Source organism: Tasmannia lanceolata, unplaced genomic scaffold (assembly GCF_043159265.1).
Source record: "Tasmannia lanceolata isolate RefF3 unplaced genomic scaffold, GAP_Taslan_0.1 ptg000013l, whole genome shotgun sequence".
NCBI classification, from domain to species: domain Eukaryota; kingdom Viridiplantae; phylum Streptophyta; class Magnoliopsida; order Canellales; family Winteraceae; genus Tasmannia; species Tasmannia lanceolata.
In genome coordinates, this window is record NW_027518690.1 from 42808897 (window position 1) to 42827781 (window position 18885).

The 18885-nt window shown below is 38.8% G+C and overlaps 2 protein-coding genes and 1 pseudogene across 2 annotated transcripts; all 3 read left to right on the top strand.

Annotated features, from left to right (window-relative positions):
* The first annotated feature begins 1126 nt into the window (after window positions 1-1126).
* LOC143891283 (putative LRR receptor-like serine/threonine-protein kinase RPK1) lies at window positions 1127-2669 on the top strand. Its single transcript, XM_077395897.1, has 4 exons — window positions 1127-1490; window positions 1838-2056; window positions 2171-2450; window positions 2516-2669. The coding sequence occupies exons 1-4, from the start codon at window positions 1127-1129 to the stop codon at window positions 2667-2669; spliced, it is 1017 nt and encodes a 338-aa protein (XP_077252012.1).
* An 8859-nt stretch (window positions 2670-11528) lies between these two features.
* On the top strand, window positions 11529-15173 carry LOC143889199 (uncharacterized; annotated as a pseudogene).
* Window positions 15174-17526: 2353 nt separating this feature from the next.
* Window positions 17527-18583, top strand: LOC143891284 (MDIS1-interacting receptor like kinase 2-like). Its single transcript, XM_077395898.1, has 2 exons — window positions 17527-18122; window positions 18235-18583. The coding sequence occupies exons 1-2, from the start codon at window positions 17527-17529 to the stop codon at window positions 18581-18583; spliced, it is 945 nt and encodes a 314-aa protein (XP_077252013.1).
* Window positions 18584-18885: the final 302 nt, after the last annotated feature.

Sequence of the window (18885 nt, forward strand, 5' to 3'; positions counted from 1 at the left end):
GTGTTTGGTTGGTAGAGTGGAGTAGGCCTCGCGTTTGGAGGACCAAACCACTTTAAATCTCAGGTGCACTATCTTTTAATCTTTTGCTTTACATTTGCATTGCACCTTTAGATTTAACTTGTGTGCTTGAATTTCATCTTGATCTCTTAATTTCCAAAATTGGGTTTGAATTTTTTAAAAGATTAAAACTTATTAGCAACCTAATTTTTTTACTCCTCATTCGTTGCCAATTCGGGACCACCCTTGGAATTTCAACATCGCTGATCAAAGATTTCCACATAAGGGTTCAAAGGTTCATATTACGAATAAAGTAAGCAGAGCAACGGTAGTACAATAAACAAAGCGTTGGAAAGCTTAAATCGAGGAGCTTCCAAAGAGACCGAAAACCTCTCTGGAATCCCTCCGGACGGCGATTGAAAGAGAAAGTCAAAGTCTAGGTCAAAATCTCGACTATTCACTTCTAATGATCAAAACGTGATGATCTAGGCTTCGATGGGGAACTAAAGACACAATCAAACTCAAGGTGTTGGGGTTCCACGCAAAAGCAAATAGTCCCACATCGGAAAAGTGGATTGGATGGGGATGGGTTATAAGGGAATGGGCACCCTCCCTCTAACAACTAGCTTTTAGGGGTGAGTTCTACCCGGTTAAATACCCTACAAGTGGTATCAAAGCAGGTGTTCGATCGGAATACCCGTTTGTTCTTAGGTTTGCTTCGAGGGGATATCGAAGTGGAAATACCGGTTTGTTCTTTGGTTGCTTCGAGGTGATATCGAGGTTGGAAGAAGAGATGGAGGAAAGTGTTGATATGTTGGCGGGGATATAAAAGCTTAACAATACCAATTACATCTATTGGAAGTCGTGCTTAGAGTCGTATCTTCAAGGCCATGATCTATGGGAGATAGTGAATGGCAACCACACCGAAACGCCAGAAGAGGGAGCGGAACGTATTGAAGGCGTCAATACAAAAGGAGTTGATTGAGCATATTAGAGTGCGAAAACTCTGAAAGAAGAGTGGGAGGCACTCTCATCTCTCTTTTCACAGGCAAACAATGCACGGTTGCAATTCTTGGAGAACGAGATCGGTTCATTAACACAATGTAATTTATCTGTTTCCGATTATTTTATGAAAGCGAAAAACTTGTGTAATGAGATATCTCAATTAGATGAAGAGTCCAAGATTAGTGAAAGTCGGATACGGAGAATGATTATTCGCGGTTTGAGGGCTGAGTTTAGCAGTTTTATTACTGGTATTCGTGGTTGGCCAACGCAACCGTCTCTCCTAGAGTTGGAGAATATCTTGATTAATCAAGAGATGTTGGCAAAGCAGATGGCCGGGTTATCTGTGAAAGAGAATGAGGAAGCGCTTGCGGTGAATAGCAAGCGGAAGTGGCAGAGCTACAACCAGTTGTCTGGTGAACTCTCTCCAAGTTGGGCCGAGTGTCAGATGTTGACAAGTTTAAAGATCTCAGGGAACTTGATTGGTGGCAGTTTGGAAATTTGATTCAACTAAGAGTACTCAACCTTTCCTCTAACCATTTGGTAGGAGAGATTCCGAAGGAATTTGGGAGCTTGACATCTTTATTTGACCTGATTTTAAATAGTAACCAACTTTCTGGTCGGGTACCACTAGAAATTGGAAAGCTGTCCAATTTGGAGATCCTTGACCTATCAGAAAACAATCTGAGTGGATCAATACCAGAACAACTAGGAGACTGCTCAAAATTGCAATATTTGAAATTGAATAGAAATCATTTGAATGGAAGCATTCCATTTCAAATCGGCAATCTAGCATACCTACAAAATGTACTAGATCTTAGCTGTAACTTGCTTACAGGAGAAATATCGCCCCAACTGGGAAAATTACACATGTTGGAAATCTTAAATATTTCCCACAATAAGCTTATTGGTACAATTCCATCTTCTCTAGCAGGTATGGTCAGCTTGACATCCATTGATTTATCATACAATAATTTGGTTGGTAGTCTTCCTAACAGCAACCCTTTCCAACAAGGGACATTTGTTGGCAACAAGGGTTTATGCGGCAAAGCTCAAGGTTTGCACCCATGCAGTTCCACGTCAATAAACAATGGTGAACATAAAAAGAGAGATAAAGCTATCATATCGATCATTCTTCCTCTTTTGAGTGCACTATTTATTCTATTTCTAGTTTTCTGCATTTTTTTCATTTTCCGCCGGAGAAGGGGAAATGCAAAGGAAGAGAGAAATGAAATGAATATAGATCTATTTTCGATATGGAATTGGGATGGGTGTATTTCTTATGAAGATATCATCAATTCAACAGAGGACTTTGACGACAAATACTGTATTGGGGAGGGTGGGTATGGGAGAGTTTACCGAGTATCTCTGCCAACAGAGCAAGTAGTAGCTGTAAAAAAGCTTCACAAATTGGAAGAGGGCGAGCAAATAGATCCACTTTCAGAAATGAGGTACAAGCATTAACAGAAATCCGTCACCGCAACATTGTTAAGGTTTATGGGTTTTGTTCCCATAGCCGATGCATGTTTCTGGTTTATGAGTATATGGAAAGAGGAAATTTGGCCAATATCCTAAGCAGCGAAGAAGGGGCAATGGAGTTAGATTGGGTAAAGAGGGTGAATATTATCAAAGCTGTGGCACATTCTTTATCATACATGCATCATGATTGACATCACCTTAGGGATATAATATCGTAAGGACCTGTTTGTTGTTGATTTTGAGAGCCGATTGTGAGTCTAAAAAGGATTATTGGACTTAAAATTAAACATATATTTGAGTCCAACAATCAGTTTTAGGCTCACAATCTGTTTTCAAAATCCAAAACAATCTGGGCGTAATTCTTGCACAACCAAAGCATAAAAGAACCTTAAAATTGGTGGAAATTTTTCATTAAAGTCGTTCTAAGCAATATCCAAAATTTTGTGTATTTCTTACTAGGAGACTTTAGTCAAGGGAGGGGATTTTTAGTAAATTTTCAAACTTATAAAAATTTTGATTAGGATATGAAGTACCTTAATTTCTAGTGTTTTTATTTGGAATTTTTCGGCAAGATATTAGCCTATTTCTTTATAATTTTGAATCTCTATTGTGACCATCTCCTGGCATATTTTCTTCCAAACGTTTTTTTAAGGTGGGCACGTCCAAACCTCTCTAGGATCTAGGATAAACCATATGGAAAAAACTTTGCCTAAAAACTGACTTTCCTAATGTTTGGATAACATATTTTCCATGGAAAAAACTTTCCCTGAAAACTTTAAGATGGGCATAAAATTTGTTTTATGTCCATTTTACATGGAAAGAAACAGAATGAAATTAGAAACAATTCGCCATTTTCTTGGGAAAAAATCATTCTTGCTAGACAATGGAAGTCTTTTTTCGATGGAACAGTTTTTTTTTCATGAAAATCTTTTTCCATAGAAACTTCAGCCATGATAATGTTTGTTGGCAGAGCTTGCTTACACAATGAGAGTGACCGAGAAATGTGATGTAAATAGCTTTGGGTTTTTAACACTTGAAGTCATAATGGGAAGGCACCCTGGAGATATCATCTCCTCCTTGTCATCATCATCATCATCTGAAGGTGGCCGAAATCCACGGCTAAAGGATGTGTTGGACCCACGGCTCCCAAATCCTGATGACCAAATCGGAAATGAAGTTGTTCTAGCAGTGTCAGTGGCACTCGTGTGCATAAATGCAAATCCGCAAACTCGGCCAACCATGCAACACATCTCTCGAAAGTTCTCAACTCGAACGCCACTTTTTCCAAAGCCATTCCACACAATTGAATTGTCTCAACTAATGGAATTTCAAGTATAAATGGGTTGAGTCTCTTCACCTACTCAGTTATATTGGATATTGTATATATGGATCAGTGTTAATAAGAGACGGACTAGGCCGATAGTCACCGTCTAGATCAAGTGTTAATAAGAGACGGACTAGGCCGATAGTCACCGATATTCTATTTAATTTAGAATGTTGATCATTGTAGACCATCATTAGGTGGTTCTTCTCTCCTAAAAAAGTTGAGCGATGAAATGGCTTTCTGTGAAATTGTCTAGCAAGTACCCTATAGGCTATAGTTATTTAATTAAGGAAAGTAATTAAAATTTCTTATTCTAATTAGGAATTAATTAAGAAAGTCAATGGAGTTCAATATCTCCTGAGGTCTTGTTATTTAAGGAAAAAAAAAATTCTTAATCTAATTAGGAATTAATTAAGAAAGCCCATGCCTATGCTTTATATCCTATGCCAAAGCCTTGGTCCCATGGCCTTCTCTCCACCTTGTTTCCTATTGGCCTAACTCCCTAGGCCCATCTTGGCTATTGGCAAGGGTGCAAGGTGCCACCACAAGCCAATGCCTATGGCATTGGTTTTAGGGTCCAACAGCTAGTTACTTTACATTTGCTCTATCACGTTAAAATACTGATCTGAAGCGCGAATTTATAGGTAATGGATTAAAATACTCTCGGATGTGAATGGATATTATAAATAGCACCCTCAACTTCAATTAACTAAAACTAATAAAATAGCTTCTTTTCAAAATGGATCACTCTTTCTTTTTTTTTTTTATTTCATAGAGAAGAAAAAAAATTAAACAGCGCATTTTATTATTCATTTAATTTTACATTTTTGTGTGCCATTATAAATGCACTATGGAGTCCCCTAGAGCTGATTCATCCTCTTTGGTGAGTAATTCACTTTAATTCTTTATCCATTCATTGCACCAGCCCCTCTGTTTGTGTTTCTTTTAATAAGAATTTAATCGGATTCCAGTCGATGATAAAGCCATCACTTTGCCATCATGTACGCCTTTTCTCTGACAAGGCCTTAGAGCCCAAAAAAGAAGTGGCATTCCCTCAATTATCAGAAATCCAATCCAAGGGGACAGAATTCAATTGCCCTTACAATTGTATACTGGTCATTTACTTAACAAATTGGTGTGCCTGCACATTCAACACACATCACACGCTAACTCACACATACCATTCACTTAATTTAGACCAGCTAATCAACACCAATCAGAAATAGTCATTTTAGTTGCATTGGACTGATGAGAAATTATCGTCTGAGTGGGTCCTACTCCTGTCTATGATCATTCAAGTCGGCAACATTTAGGCCAAACCTGTTAGAACATGTGAAATCTCACCGTTGGATTACGTTTAGATCTCACCGTCGGATCATTGTGGTGTTAGATTAGGCAGGCATATTAGAAGACGTACCGTAGAGAAAAAGAGGTAACCACATTAGTTGTCTCTTCTTATTTCCTCCCACCGGACACGCCAAAGCCAATAATTTCTATGTACATTGGCCCAATCACTATGAAGCCCATGGCATGAATTTTCAGTTGCCGTCATTCGTGTACGGTCATGTAGGATAAATATCCAACACACTACTTGCCAATAAGGTTGGAAGTTGGCCTCAAAGAAGACTGATATGTGCTTTTTGTTATTGATTAAAAAAATGGAAATTGTAAACCGAGCGGTTGAAAATTCTTTTAGTAAAAATATGTATTTTTCTTATGCAACTTATGTTGAAACGATTTTCTTGCTTTCTACAAATTTCTGCATAGACTAAAATTTTATGGCATTTTATTTCGTGTTCCTCACTAGCATGTATATGTTTTCCTATTAGCTGACTTGGATTTGGAAAACCGACTGGACTGTTAGCTCATTATGTGTTTTAACAATTTTTAGATTCCGAGGTGGCAGTAGACTTGGTGAGGAATTTAGGTGCTTCGATTGGAGCCTAGGAGATCTCCTGCTTTCTTTCAGTATTCCAGCTTTGAGATTTTTATTACTTGATTAAGGTGATTGTGGTTGAATAAGTATTATTGGATTCAGACTTATATAGACCTATATCATCTCAGTGGGTCCTACTCCTGTCTATGATCATTCATGTCGGCAACTTTTAGGCCAAACCTGTTAGAACATGTGAAATCTCACCGTTGGATTAGATTTAGATCTCACCGTCGGATCATTGTTGTGTTAGATTAGGCAAGCATATTAGAAGAGGTACGGTAGAGAAAGAAAGGTAACTCTAGAGAGATTAGGAAAGTATATTTGATTAAAATTGTTTCCTTTCATAATTGTCAAGATTTCATTCTATGATTATCCTTTGAGTGCTCTATATAAGCACAATTTGGGATTGATTATAATTAAGTAAGATTACTAGAAATCTTCTCATATTTTGTCAATACCCTTGATCAAAGCAGGGATAAAGGGAAGAAAAACACATCAACAACAACACGAAGACAAGGAAAAACACACCACAACTTAATATATTAGGACCCGCTGCCACATAAGTCGTCTCTTCTTATCTCCTCCCACCGGACACGCCAAAGCCAATAATTTCTATGTACATTGGCCCAATCACTATGAAGACCCGCTCCCACATAAGTCGTCTCTTCTTATCTCCTCCCACCGGACATGCCAAAGCCAATAATTTCTATGTACATTGGCCCAATCACTATGAAGCCCATGTCATGAATTTTCAATTGCCGCCATTCGTGTACGGTCATGTAGGGTCAATATCCAACACGCTACTTGCCAATAAGGTTGGAAGTTGGCCACAAAGAAGATTGATATGTGATTTTTGTCATTGATTAAAAAAATGGAAATTGTAAAACCGAGTGGTACGGTTGGAAATTCTTTTAGTAAAAATATGTATTTTTCTTATGCAACTTATGTTGAAACGATTTCCTTGTTTTTTACAAATTTTTACATAGACTAAAATTTTATGGCATTTTATTTCTTGTTCCGCACTAGCATGTATATGTTTTCCTATTAGCTGACTTAGATTGGAAAAACCGGCTGGGTTGTTAGCTCATTATGTGGTTTAACAATTTTCAGATTCCGAGGTGGTAGTAGACCTGGTGAGGAATTCAGGCGCTTGGATTGGAGCGTAGGAGACTTCCTGCTTTCTTTCAGTATTCCAGCTTTGAGAATTTTATTACTTGATTAAGGTGATTGTCGTTGAATAAGTATTATTGGATTCAGATTTAAATAGACTATAATATATGTATTTCATTTGAACTTTAATTGGGACTAAAACTTTTGTATTTATTAGACGCTCTGAATGTTGTTAATAGTTGGTTGTGATGGAGCCTTGCATGCTTGTGGGAGTGATCCTATGAGCATGTAGCGGCTGTCACTTGGCCGGACCCGAATTCCGGGTTCGGGGCGTGACATCAATAATAACAAGAAGATGAGGGGAAAAACACCTCAACTTAATACATCGAGGACCCATCCCAAATTAATCGTCTCTTCTTATATCCTACCACCGGGCATGCCAAAATCAATAATATCAATCCACTTTGGCCCAATCACAATGAGGCCAATGGCATGAATGTTCAACCACTGCCATTTTTGTACATTGACTCACTCCCCGTGAGGCCCATCGGCTGGGAGAAGATGTGGAAAAGTCGCGTACTCACAAAAGAGACTCATAGTCCTCCCCCAAACTTATTGGCTCTTTTTGGAACAAATCGCATCCATCGATGCCGTTCGTACACTTTTGTTTTAATATGGGCCTCCCGATCAGATGATAGGTAGTTGAGAAGAGAAACAACCCAAGAGATGAGTTTGAGGAAACAGTTTCATTTACTTGGTATCACACTTCATGATTAGAGGAATGCTAAATTGAAGGGTGTCCTTGCAAACACCTGCAGCAAGTGCGCCCCCAATGGATCCACGTCACTGAAAATGCACCATGCATGGACTCCTCCCATAATGGTTTCATCATATTCAGTCAGCATTTCTCTTTAATTCTTTATCCATTGCACTGGCATCTATTTCTATTTGTTTTATTAAGAATTTAATCGATTCATGTCAATCTCTGTCGAGTCGTTTGTATTTTGCGTGCATTGACGATAAACAAATGGCATTAGATCCCAAGAAAGCAATTGGGTTGCCCTCTTCTTCTTCTTAATCGCCTGAAATCCGATCCTAGGGGACAGAAGTCAATTGCCCTTAGTATGTTGGTTATTTACTTTACAAATTGGCACGCTCATCCGTTCAAAACAACTCACACATATCATTCACTTAATTACAGACCTGGTAATCAACACAAAACAGAACTAGTCAGATTAGTTGCATGGGACTGATGAGGCATTATCATCCAAGTGGGTCCCATATATGTTCATTCAAGTAGTCAACTTTGGGACCATACCCTTAATCTCCATGGAAAAAAGCAGGCATAGAGGGACGAAAAACACATCAACAACAGTAAGAAGATAAGGAAAAACACACTCCAACTTAATACATTGAGACCCACTCCCACATTAGTCGTCTCTTCTTATCTCCTCACACCGGACATTCCAAAGGTAATAATGTCTATGTACATTGGCGACTCACTATGACGCCCGGATGAATGCCACTGCTTTTCCCTGTCAAATCTCACTTATTTGTTGAAAATAAGTAAATAACACATTGCAAGTAGCTAGTTTTTTTTTTTAGGCCAATGATAAATCGACCCCCAAATATCTTAAATCGACTCCCTATGTGTCTTTCTCCGTTGCCTTGAAAAGCCATATGGTTTGGAAATAAATGAAACGAGAGCAATTCTTATGCAAGATATGCGCCCTCGATCTCTCTACCTTGGAGGCGTCACCCATGTAGAAGAAAAGTAATGAGTGAGGGGGCCTTCCGAATAGACTATAGTTAGAGGGAAATGATATATTCACCCCTTTTTCTTAATCGGGACAGCCTCCTCTAATGTAAAAAGGGTAGTTGTAAATACACATGAGGGCTGTCCCAAGTAAGAAAAGGGGCCGAATATATCACCTACCTAGTTAAATATGTCGATTGTTTCAATAAGATGTGTTGATTATAAGTTAGCACTATTTGATTGGTACATTTATGATTCCAATCCTCAGCCAAGTAAATACAAGGCTCCTGCTCGACACGTCTGTGCTCATCTATCGTGGCCCACCGAGAGATGTAAAGTGACTCTGTTCATTGTCACTATATTCATTGTTACATTACATAACCTTTTCAAACCTTGCTTAGTTGCTTTTATGCAAAGGAAAAAAGGGTATACCCAAAACCGAACCGAACTGATCAAGTATAGAAAATAAATCTTTGCCAATAAAAATAAACAAACTACACCGTATAGAAAACTCTACTGAATGATAGGAAGGTTAGGATCATCCTACATAGAAAAATTTTGGGGTACGTGCTACTTAGGTTGGGCTGTTGGAGCTCAAAAACTGAATGGTTTACATTGGGCCCACCCTGTTGGAAGATCCAAACTGATCATTTGTTGCAGAAACGCCTTTGAACTAGAAGTTTTTAACGTTTTTGTACACACGATTGGATTATTACATTTGGAAATCTTAATCAGAACCGCCCCTAAAAATCTTTTTTGTTGTAGACCTTGGGTAAACAAATATTCCACAAATATTTTTCTAAGTTTTTTTTATAAAATAACATCTTAATCACCTGAGTCTCTCGTGAGCATCACTGAGCCTTGCTTCCATCTGACCATACTTATTTTTGAAATCCTGCTCATGCATCCACAAAAAGATTTAAGAAGTATTGATTGAGCGGTAAAGAGGTGAAACAAAGCAGCATTGAGGGAAGAAAAAAAATATCAATAACCAAGAAGTTATTAACAAGTATGATAACTTCTATGCTCTCAAGCAAGCATGAAACATTTGCTTGCATAATCGTCCATAGGTCAAATCGGATATGTAATTATTGGAATAATTGTTGGAGACTCAAATGATGGATATGCAAGCATGATAACTTATATGTTGTTCTATATCTCCATGAATCTAGGAACTTTTGCTCGTATTGTCTTATTTGGTCTACATACCGGAACTGATAACATTCGAGATTATGCAGGATTATACACGAAAGATCCTTTTTTGGCTCTCTCTTCAGCCCTATGTCTCTTATCCCTAGGAGGTCTTCCTCCACTAGCAGATTTTTTCGGAAAACTCCATCTATTCTGGTGTGGATGGCAGGCAGGCCTATATTTCCTTGTTTTAATTGGACTCCTTACGAGGGTTGTTTCTATCACTCATGATCGACCCCCCAGAAAAACCATCGGGACCCGAGGCACCCCCTCCGGAGAACAACATCTTTCACTTCAAAGGAGGGATTTCCCAAAGGCGGGATTGCCAGCTTCTGACTTGCAATTGCAACTTCCCGTGTTGCTGTAAGAGAGAAGTGGAAGTAGAAGCAGCTTTCCGAACTCAACTCTCCTTGCTTGGAAAAGGCCCGGAAGACTACAGTTGCCTCCTAAGCGATTGAGTTTACCTTCTCATTGGAAGGTTCTCTTCACCGCTGCACCCCTACCGAATCACGATTCAAAGTATATGAAAAGACCGACATACACCGGGTAGAGGGACTGAAAGCAGATATGGATGGTTTTGCTTCTATTTGTCTGGATTGTACCGGTCTTTACCCCCCTAAAGCGCATACGACTCACTCCTTCAAGGTCGTCCTAGAAGAAAAATGAAAGTCTGCCTTTAGCTTACTTGTTCACTTATGCAATTTCGTTCTAAAGCATTGTTGCCTATGTACTCAAGCCTAGCCTGCCCTTAGGTTGTTTCTTGCTAGCTTGCGTACTATCTATGCTCTCGAGGCTCGCATATTTTTTTTCTAACTCATTGATATTTTTTTCTAACTCATTCAAGCAATTCAGTCATTTCTATCTCATTCAAGCATATAAGTTATCATACTTGTTAATAACTTCTTGGTTTTGTGATAATTTGTAAAATACATAAGCTTGGGACAAGAAAGATAAGTTACAATAAATCTGTGAATTATTATTTCGAATATTCGAAATAGAAAGTGACTTTTAGATAGTCAAAATAAACTGAGTTGTATTTTGATCCTTTAAGGTTGGGAAGGACTGGCTATCGGTTATTTGCAGGGATGTGAGGCGAGGCATAAGTAGAAATAGAGGTGGAGAATAAGTGAAGAGCATTCCATAGCTATCGGATATGGGCCGTGGAGCCCGGGAGGGAGTCTAAACTCTTTACGTTCTAATTTGATTCCCTACTATATTAATATGGGCTTTTAGGTGCCACACCTCTTTCTCCCAAAATATCTATACCATAAGATGATCCTAACCGTCAGATCAGTCGCTTTGTTGAGAGAAACTTGGAATTTAGGGAAGTGATGATTCAGCTCTCTATTTCTTGGAACGGAGCGAGACATGCCGTATGTCAAGAATTTCCTTTACAACATCTGCAGACCTCCATGGAATGGCGTCCCGATCTTTCAACCACTTGTCCCAAAAATTAAACGGCTAGGATCATACATGTGTCCTCAACCTCTTCACGGTAAAACACAGCGTGAGCTAATAAGATTAGTTTATGTGGTGAATGATCAAGAAGAAGAAAAGACTACGGTTCTTCCACGCTTAGAAAATTACGAGTGGGCCCACATTAATTGTCTGCTACAAGAATAGATGTGCTACACAATTGTTCCCCTCAACGCACGGCATAGAAGGACACACGACTTTTTCACTATAAATCTACATCCAACATGAGCCAAAAAACTCAAACACCACCAACAACCATGGCCTTTGAGAAATCTCTCTCCCTCTTCTCTTTACTTTTCTGCTTTCCGATGCTTTCTTGCCGTTCAACAACGGCAAATTCAGTAGAAGCAGAGGCTCTCCTCGGCTGGAAAGCTAGCCTCCTTAACCAAGCTCCTCTCAATTCATGGTCGCTTCACAATGCCACCAGTAAAAGCCCATGCAATTGGAGGGGAATAACATGTAACCACGAAGGAAGTGTCACTCAAATAAACCTAACAGCTGTAGGTTTGCAAGGTAAGCTCTATAACTTCAAATTCTCTTCCTTTCCCAAACTTGCCAATCTTGATCTTAGCAACAATGCACTCTTCAGAACAATTCCTTCCGCAATAGGAAACTTGACCAACCTTGTCACGTTGTACCTCTACAACAATAAGCTCTCTGGCTCCATCCCCAAAGAAATAGGATATTTGAAACATATCGTTGAACTAGACATGTCCGATAACATTCTAACGGGCTCCATTCCTTCCACAATAGGAAACTTGACCAACCTTGTCACGTTGTACCTTCACATCAATAATCTCTCCGGCCCCATCCCTGAGGAAATAGGATATTTGAAAAATATGGCTGATCTAGGAATGTCCGATAACATTCTAACAGGTTCCATTCCTTCCACAATACGAAACTTGACCAACCTTGTCACGTTGAACCTCTACAACAATAAGCTCTCTGGTCCCATCCCTAAAGAAATAGGATATTTGAAACATATCGTTGAGTTGGGCATGTACTCTAACATTCTAACAGGTTCCATTCCTTCCGCAACCATGACACGATGTACCTCTACAACAATAATCTCTCTGGCCCCATCCCTGAAGAAATAGGATATTTGAAAAATATGGCTAATATGGCAATGTCCGATAACATTCTAACAGGTTCCATTCCTTCCACAATAGGAAACTTGACCAACCTTGTCACGTTGAACCTCTACAACAATAAGCTCTCTGGTCCCATCCCTAAAGAAATAGGAAATTTGAAAAATATGGTTGAGTTGGGCATGTACTCTAACATTCTAACAGGTTCCATTCCTTCCGCAATAGGAAACTTGACCAACCTTGTCACGCTGTACCTCTACAACAATAATCTCTCTGGCCCCATCCCTGAAGAAATAGGATATTTGAAAAATATGGCTGATTTAGAAATGTTCGATAACATTCTAACAGGTTCCATTCCTTCCGCAATAGGAAACTTGACCAACCTTGTCACGTTGTACCTTTACAACAATAAGCTCTCTGGCCCCATCCCTGTAGAAATAAGATATTTGAAAAATATGGCTGATCTAAAAATGGCCGATAACATTCTAGCAGGTTCCATTCCTTCCACATAAGGAAACTTGACCAACCTTGTCACGTTGCAACTCTACAACAATAATCTCTCCGGCCCCATCCCTGAAGAAATAGGAAATTTGAAAAATATGGCTGATCTAGAAATGTCCTCTAACCATCTTAATGGTGCAATTCCGGCCTCTTTGGGTGATCTTAAAAGGCTAGCCTTTCTAACTCTATCTCACAATCAACTTTCGGGTCCCATCCCAAAAAGCTGGTCAAACTGCACGTACTTAACCAGTGTTTATATCCAAGGAAACCAGCTCTCCGGAAATATGTCCGAAGACTTTGGAGTTTGTCCAAATCTAACATATATTAACTTGAGCCACAACTGTTTGTCTGGTGAACTCTCTCCAACTTGGGCCAAGTGTAAAAGTTTGACAAGTTTAAAGTTCTCAGGGAACTTGATAGCTGGTAAAATACCACCGGAGTTTGGACAGTTGATTCAACTAGCACTATTCGACCTTTCTTCAAACCTTTTGGTCGGAGAGATTCCAAAGGAATTGGGGAGCTTGACAGCCTTATATAACATGAGTTTAAATGGTAACCAACTTTCTGGTCGGATACCATCAGAAATGGGAAAACTGTCCAATTTGGAGATCTTGGACCTATCAGCAAACAAACTGAGTGGATCGATAAAAGAACAACTAGAAGATTGCTCGAAATTGCATTCTTTGAACTTAAGCAGAAATCATTTGAATGGAAGCATTCCATTTCAAATTGGCAATCTAGCAGAGCTGCAAATTATGCTAGATCTTAGTTTTAACATGCTTACAGGAGAAATATCGCCCCAACTGCAAAAATTACACATGCTGGAAATCTTAAATCTCTCCCACAACAAGCTTTCTGGGTCAATTCCATCTTCTCTAGAAAATATGCTCAGCTTGACATCGATTGATTTATCATACAATAATTTGGTGGGTTGCCGTCCTAACAGCAAAGCCTTCCAACAAGGGACATTTCTCGGCAACAAAGGTTTATGCGGCAAAGCGCAAGGTTTGCAACCATGCAATTCCAAGCCAATAAACAATGGTGAACCAAAAAAGAGACACAACGTTATCATATTGATCATTCTTCCTCTTTTGAGCGCACTATTCCTTCTACTTCTAGTTTTTGGCATTTCTTCCTTTTTTTGGTTCAGAACAAGAAATGCAGAGGGACAAAGAAATGAAAGGAATAAAGACCTATTTTCGATATGGAATTGGGATGGGTGTATTTCTTATGAAGATATCATTGAAGCAACAGAGGATTTTGATGACAGATACTGCATTGGGGAAGGCGGATATGGGAGAGTTTACAAAGCATATCTGCCAACAGGGTAAACAGTAGCTGTAAAACAACTTCACAAATTGGAAGATGGCGAGCAAATTGATCAGAGAAGTTTTAGAAATGAGGTACGTGCATTAACAGAAATCCGTCACCGCAATGTTGTCAAGCTTTACGGGTTTTGCTCCCACTGTCGATGTATATATGTTTCTCATTTATGAGTATATAGAAAGAGGAAATTTGGCTAATATACTAAGCAGTGACGAAGGGGCGATGGAGTTGGATTGGGTGAAGAGGGTTAATATTATTAAAGCTGTGGCACATTCTTTATCATACATGCACCATGATTGCGACCCGCCAATAGTTCATCGAGATATCTCAAGCAAAATGTTTTATTGGATTCAGAATTTGAGGCTCACGTATCTGATTTTGGTACTGCTAGAATTCTAATGCCGGATTCATCCAACTGGACAGAATTTGCAGGCACTCGTGGATATGTTGCTCCAGGTTATTTCCTCCTATATTGTGCCTACTTTATTGTTGCGGTATAATTGTTTAGAAAATTGTCTTATTTATTGTTATGTCATTTGGCTCACCTACGGAAGGACAAAATGTTTGCCAAGAAATTTTATGTCATTTGACTTCTTTTTCCTTTTTTTTTTTTTTTTGGCAGAGCTTGCTTACACAATGAGAGTGACGGAGAAATGCGATGTATATAGCTTTGGGGTTTTAGCACTTGAATTGATAATGGGAAGGCACCCTGGAGATATCATCTCTTCCTTGTTAACTTCATCATCTGAAGTTGGCCAAAATCTACGGGTAAAGGATGTGTTAGACCCACGGCTCCCAAATCCCGAAGACCAAGTTGGAAATGAAGTTTTTCTGGCAGTGTCAATGGCACTCGCGTGCCCAAATGCAAATCCACAAACTCGGCCACCCATGCAACACATCTCTGGAAAGTTCTCTGCTCGAACTCCATCTTTTCCAAAGCCATTCCACACAATCGAAATGTCTCAACTGATGGAATTTCAAGTGTAAATGGGTTGGGTCTCTTCACCTACTCAGTTATATTGTATAGGTCAGTATTTCATATAGTTGATCAAAATAAGGGACGGACTAGGCTGATTGTCACCGTGGAGATCAAGTCTTGGGTCCCACTTGGAGACATGTATGTTTCATTTAGACATTTGATCTTTGTAGACCATCATGAGGCAACCCACATGGTTTTGCACCTTCTGGCCCTATTGCTCATTTGAAAGATGTGTAAAATAACATGCTAGATAGGATGATTCTAAAATAAAAACCTCTACAGATCGGAGGGTTAAGTTCATTTTATAGAATTGATTTTTTGAGGTAGAACCTATATATGTGAAAGCCCAACAAATGAACGGCTTGGATCATCAAACCATACGAGCTCCGATGTATTTTTTATATTTTTTTAAATTACACTTACATTCGATCACATATAAAATCTATACAATCTAGAGAAATTTATATTTATGGTATATTTGAAATTTACATTTATAGGATATTTAATTAAAGAATTTACATTTATAAGGTTTTATATGTGCCCTCGTGTAGGTGGAAATATATGTGCCCGCATATAAAATATTTCCGCATACATGCGGAGACATGTTCTTCTCCCTATAAAATATTTCCTCCTACTTGGGACAGCCAACTCCAGTTGGAGAGGGGCTGATGTAGTTCACGTTGGAAGGATTCAACGGGCTTGATTGCAACGTACACTGGAGCTGGCTCTCCCATGTAAAGAAAAGGCTTCAATTTATTGTGGCACTTATCACACACAAAAAGCAAAAATTTTATCAAAATCCCCAAAAATTGTTTCTAACCACTCCGAATTTCTTTCTAGATTTTTCGGAATGCTTTTTGAATTTCTTAAGATTTATTGGAATTTTCTAGATTTTCAGATTATAATTGAAAAACTGAAATTTTTATATTTACATCCTTTCAAAAATTCCATCGAATTCCCCAATAAGCTTTTAACCACTTGGAATTTCTTTCTAGAATTTACATATTTATATATAAGGTATTCAATAACTAAATGTGGCAGTTCGCTCCTGAAAGGAATGTGCCGCGAAATGGTTTTTTGTGAAATTGGCTAATAAACCTCCAGAGCCATTTTAATAACAACACTCCTTACAAGTTTTCTAAACAAAATCCAAAATCAGTTTTGATAATGGCTCCCCAACAAGTTCAGATTAAATACTTCGTTTCATTTTGATAAAGGCACCCCTCTTTTACAAATTCCCATGGCAGGCCGGGTATTACATCCCCTCTTAAAAGAATTTCGTCCTCGAAATTAACATAATAAATTGACTTTTCTCTTGTGGCTTAGTTTTTCATTTGTGTGATTATTTTATTTTATAATCAATCTATAAAAAGAGCAAAATTTGTAAAATCCAATTCACCCCCGCCCCTCTCGAGTTGCCCCCCATACTTGGGATTTCACATATACCCTTGATCTTGATGGAAACAATGCAGGCATTGGGAAGAAAAAATAAATCAACATATAAAAAAGGGTTTTGCCACTCGTCAAAGAGCATTGGAAACATGAATTTACACATGGTTTGAGACTTTTTACACACGTTTGTAAATTTATGTAAATTCATGGTTCCAATGCTCCTTAAGGAGTCTAGTACCCCTGGCACTCGTTAGCAAAACTAATACAAAAATGAGGAGACACACCACAGCTTAATATAGAGGACTCACTCCCCAATTAGGGAAATGATAAATGCGCCCATTTTCATCACATGGGACACCCAACTGCAGTTCGCATGGCAATCAAATCCGTTGAGTCCTTCTCAAGTGAAGTACACCAGCCCCTCTACGGTCATTGATCGAGACACTTCTGCTGGGTGTCCCAAGTGATGAAAACGGGTGCATTTATCATTTCCCCCAATTAGCCATCTCTCCTTATCTACTGACACCGCACTCATTTTCAGTCCCATCCGATGAATGCTAGTGAGTGCGCCAATGAAAGTCATCGCACTAAGTTCTTTCAAATCTCACTCTTTTATGCGTTGAAAATAATACTTTGCAAGTAGCTAGTTTTTGTCCTAAATCATCACACTACTTCGTTCTTTCAAATCTCACTTTTATGCGTTGATTGCAAGTAGCTAGTGTTTTGCCGTAATCCCAACAAATAGCCTTTTCCCACATTAGCATTCTTTTCGGGAAATGATATTTACGCCCCTTTTATTCCCAGGGACACTCATTTGCTAGTGTACTTTGCAATCAAAGCCATTAGATTTTTCTGACATAAAGTAGATTTGCCCCGATATACTGAAGCTGGGTGTCCCTGGTAATAAAAAAGGGCGTAAATATCACTTCCCTTATTTTCCAGTTTTTTTTGGCCTTTTATTTTCTTTAAATGGCAAAACTACCCCTCCCCATAAGCCATGTGGCGTGGAGGGATATGTTGGGTTCCACTCTTGGTTCTTTGAAATTAAGCAGAAATCATTTGAATGGAAGCATTGCATTTCAAATTGGCAATCTAGCTGAGCTACAAAATATTTTAGATCTTAGCTGTAACTTGCTTACAGGAGAAATATCGCCCCAAATAGGAAAATTACACATGTTGGAAACCTTAAATATTTCCTACGATAAGCTTACCGGTTCAATTCCATCTTCTTTGGAAGATATGCTCAGCTTGACATTGATGGATTTATCATACAATAATTTGGTGCGTAATCTTCCTAACAGCAAAGCCTTCCAACAAGGGACATTTGTTGGCAACGAAGGACTATGTGGCAAAGCGCAAGGTTTGCAATCGTACAATTCCTCACCGATAAAGAGAAATGCAAAGGGACAGAGAAACGAAATGAATAAAGATCTATTTTCGATATGGAATTGGGATGGGTGTATTTCTTATAAAGATATCATCAATACGATGGAGGACTTTGATGACAAATACTGCATTCGGGAGGGTGGATATGGGAGAGTTTACAAAGCATCTTTGCCAACAGGGCAAGTAGTAGCTGTAAAAAAGCTTCACAAATTAATTGGAAGATGGCGAGCAAATTGATCAAAGAAGTTTCATAAATGAGGCATGAGCATTAACAGAAATTCGTCACCACAGCATTGTGAAGCTTTACGGGTTTTGTAGCCATCGTCGATGTATGTTTCTGGTTTATGAGTATATGGAAAGTGGAATTTTGGCTAATATCCTAAACAGTGAAGAAGGGGCAATGGAGTTGGATTGGGTGACGAGGGTGAATATTATTAAAGCTGTGGCACATTCTTCATCATACATGCAGCATGACTGCGACCCGCCAATAGTTCATCGAGATATCTCTAGCAAAAATGTTTTATTGGATTCAGAATTTGAGGCTAATGTCTCTGATTTTGGTACTGCTAGACTTCTAATGCCTGATTCATCAAATTGGACAGAACTTGCAGGCACTTACGGATATGTTGCTCCAGGTTAGTTCCTCACATATTGTGCCTAATTTATTGTCTTAATATAATTGTTTAGAAAATTACATCTTATTTGGTTTTTATGTTATTGGCTCACACCCACCTAAGGTCAAAATATTTTTGAGACCGTTGATGTGATTGGCCCCACCTAAGAGATGCAATATCCTAAGGCCCTGTTTGTCTTGGATTTTGAAAACCAATTGTGAATCCAAAACCAATTATTGGACTCACAATTAAACGTATATTTGAGTTCAATTGCAGTTTTGGGCTCACAATCGGTTCTCAAAATCCATGACAAACAGGGCCTAATTCT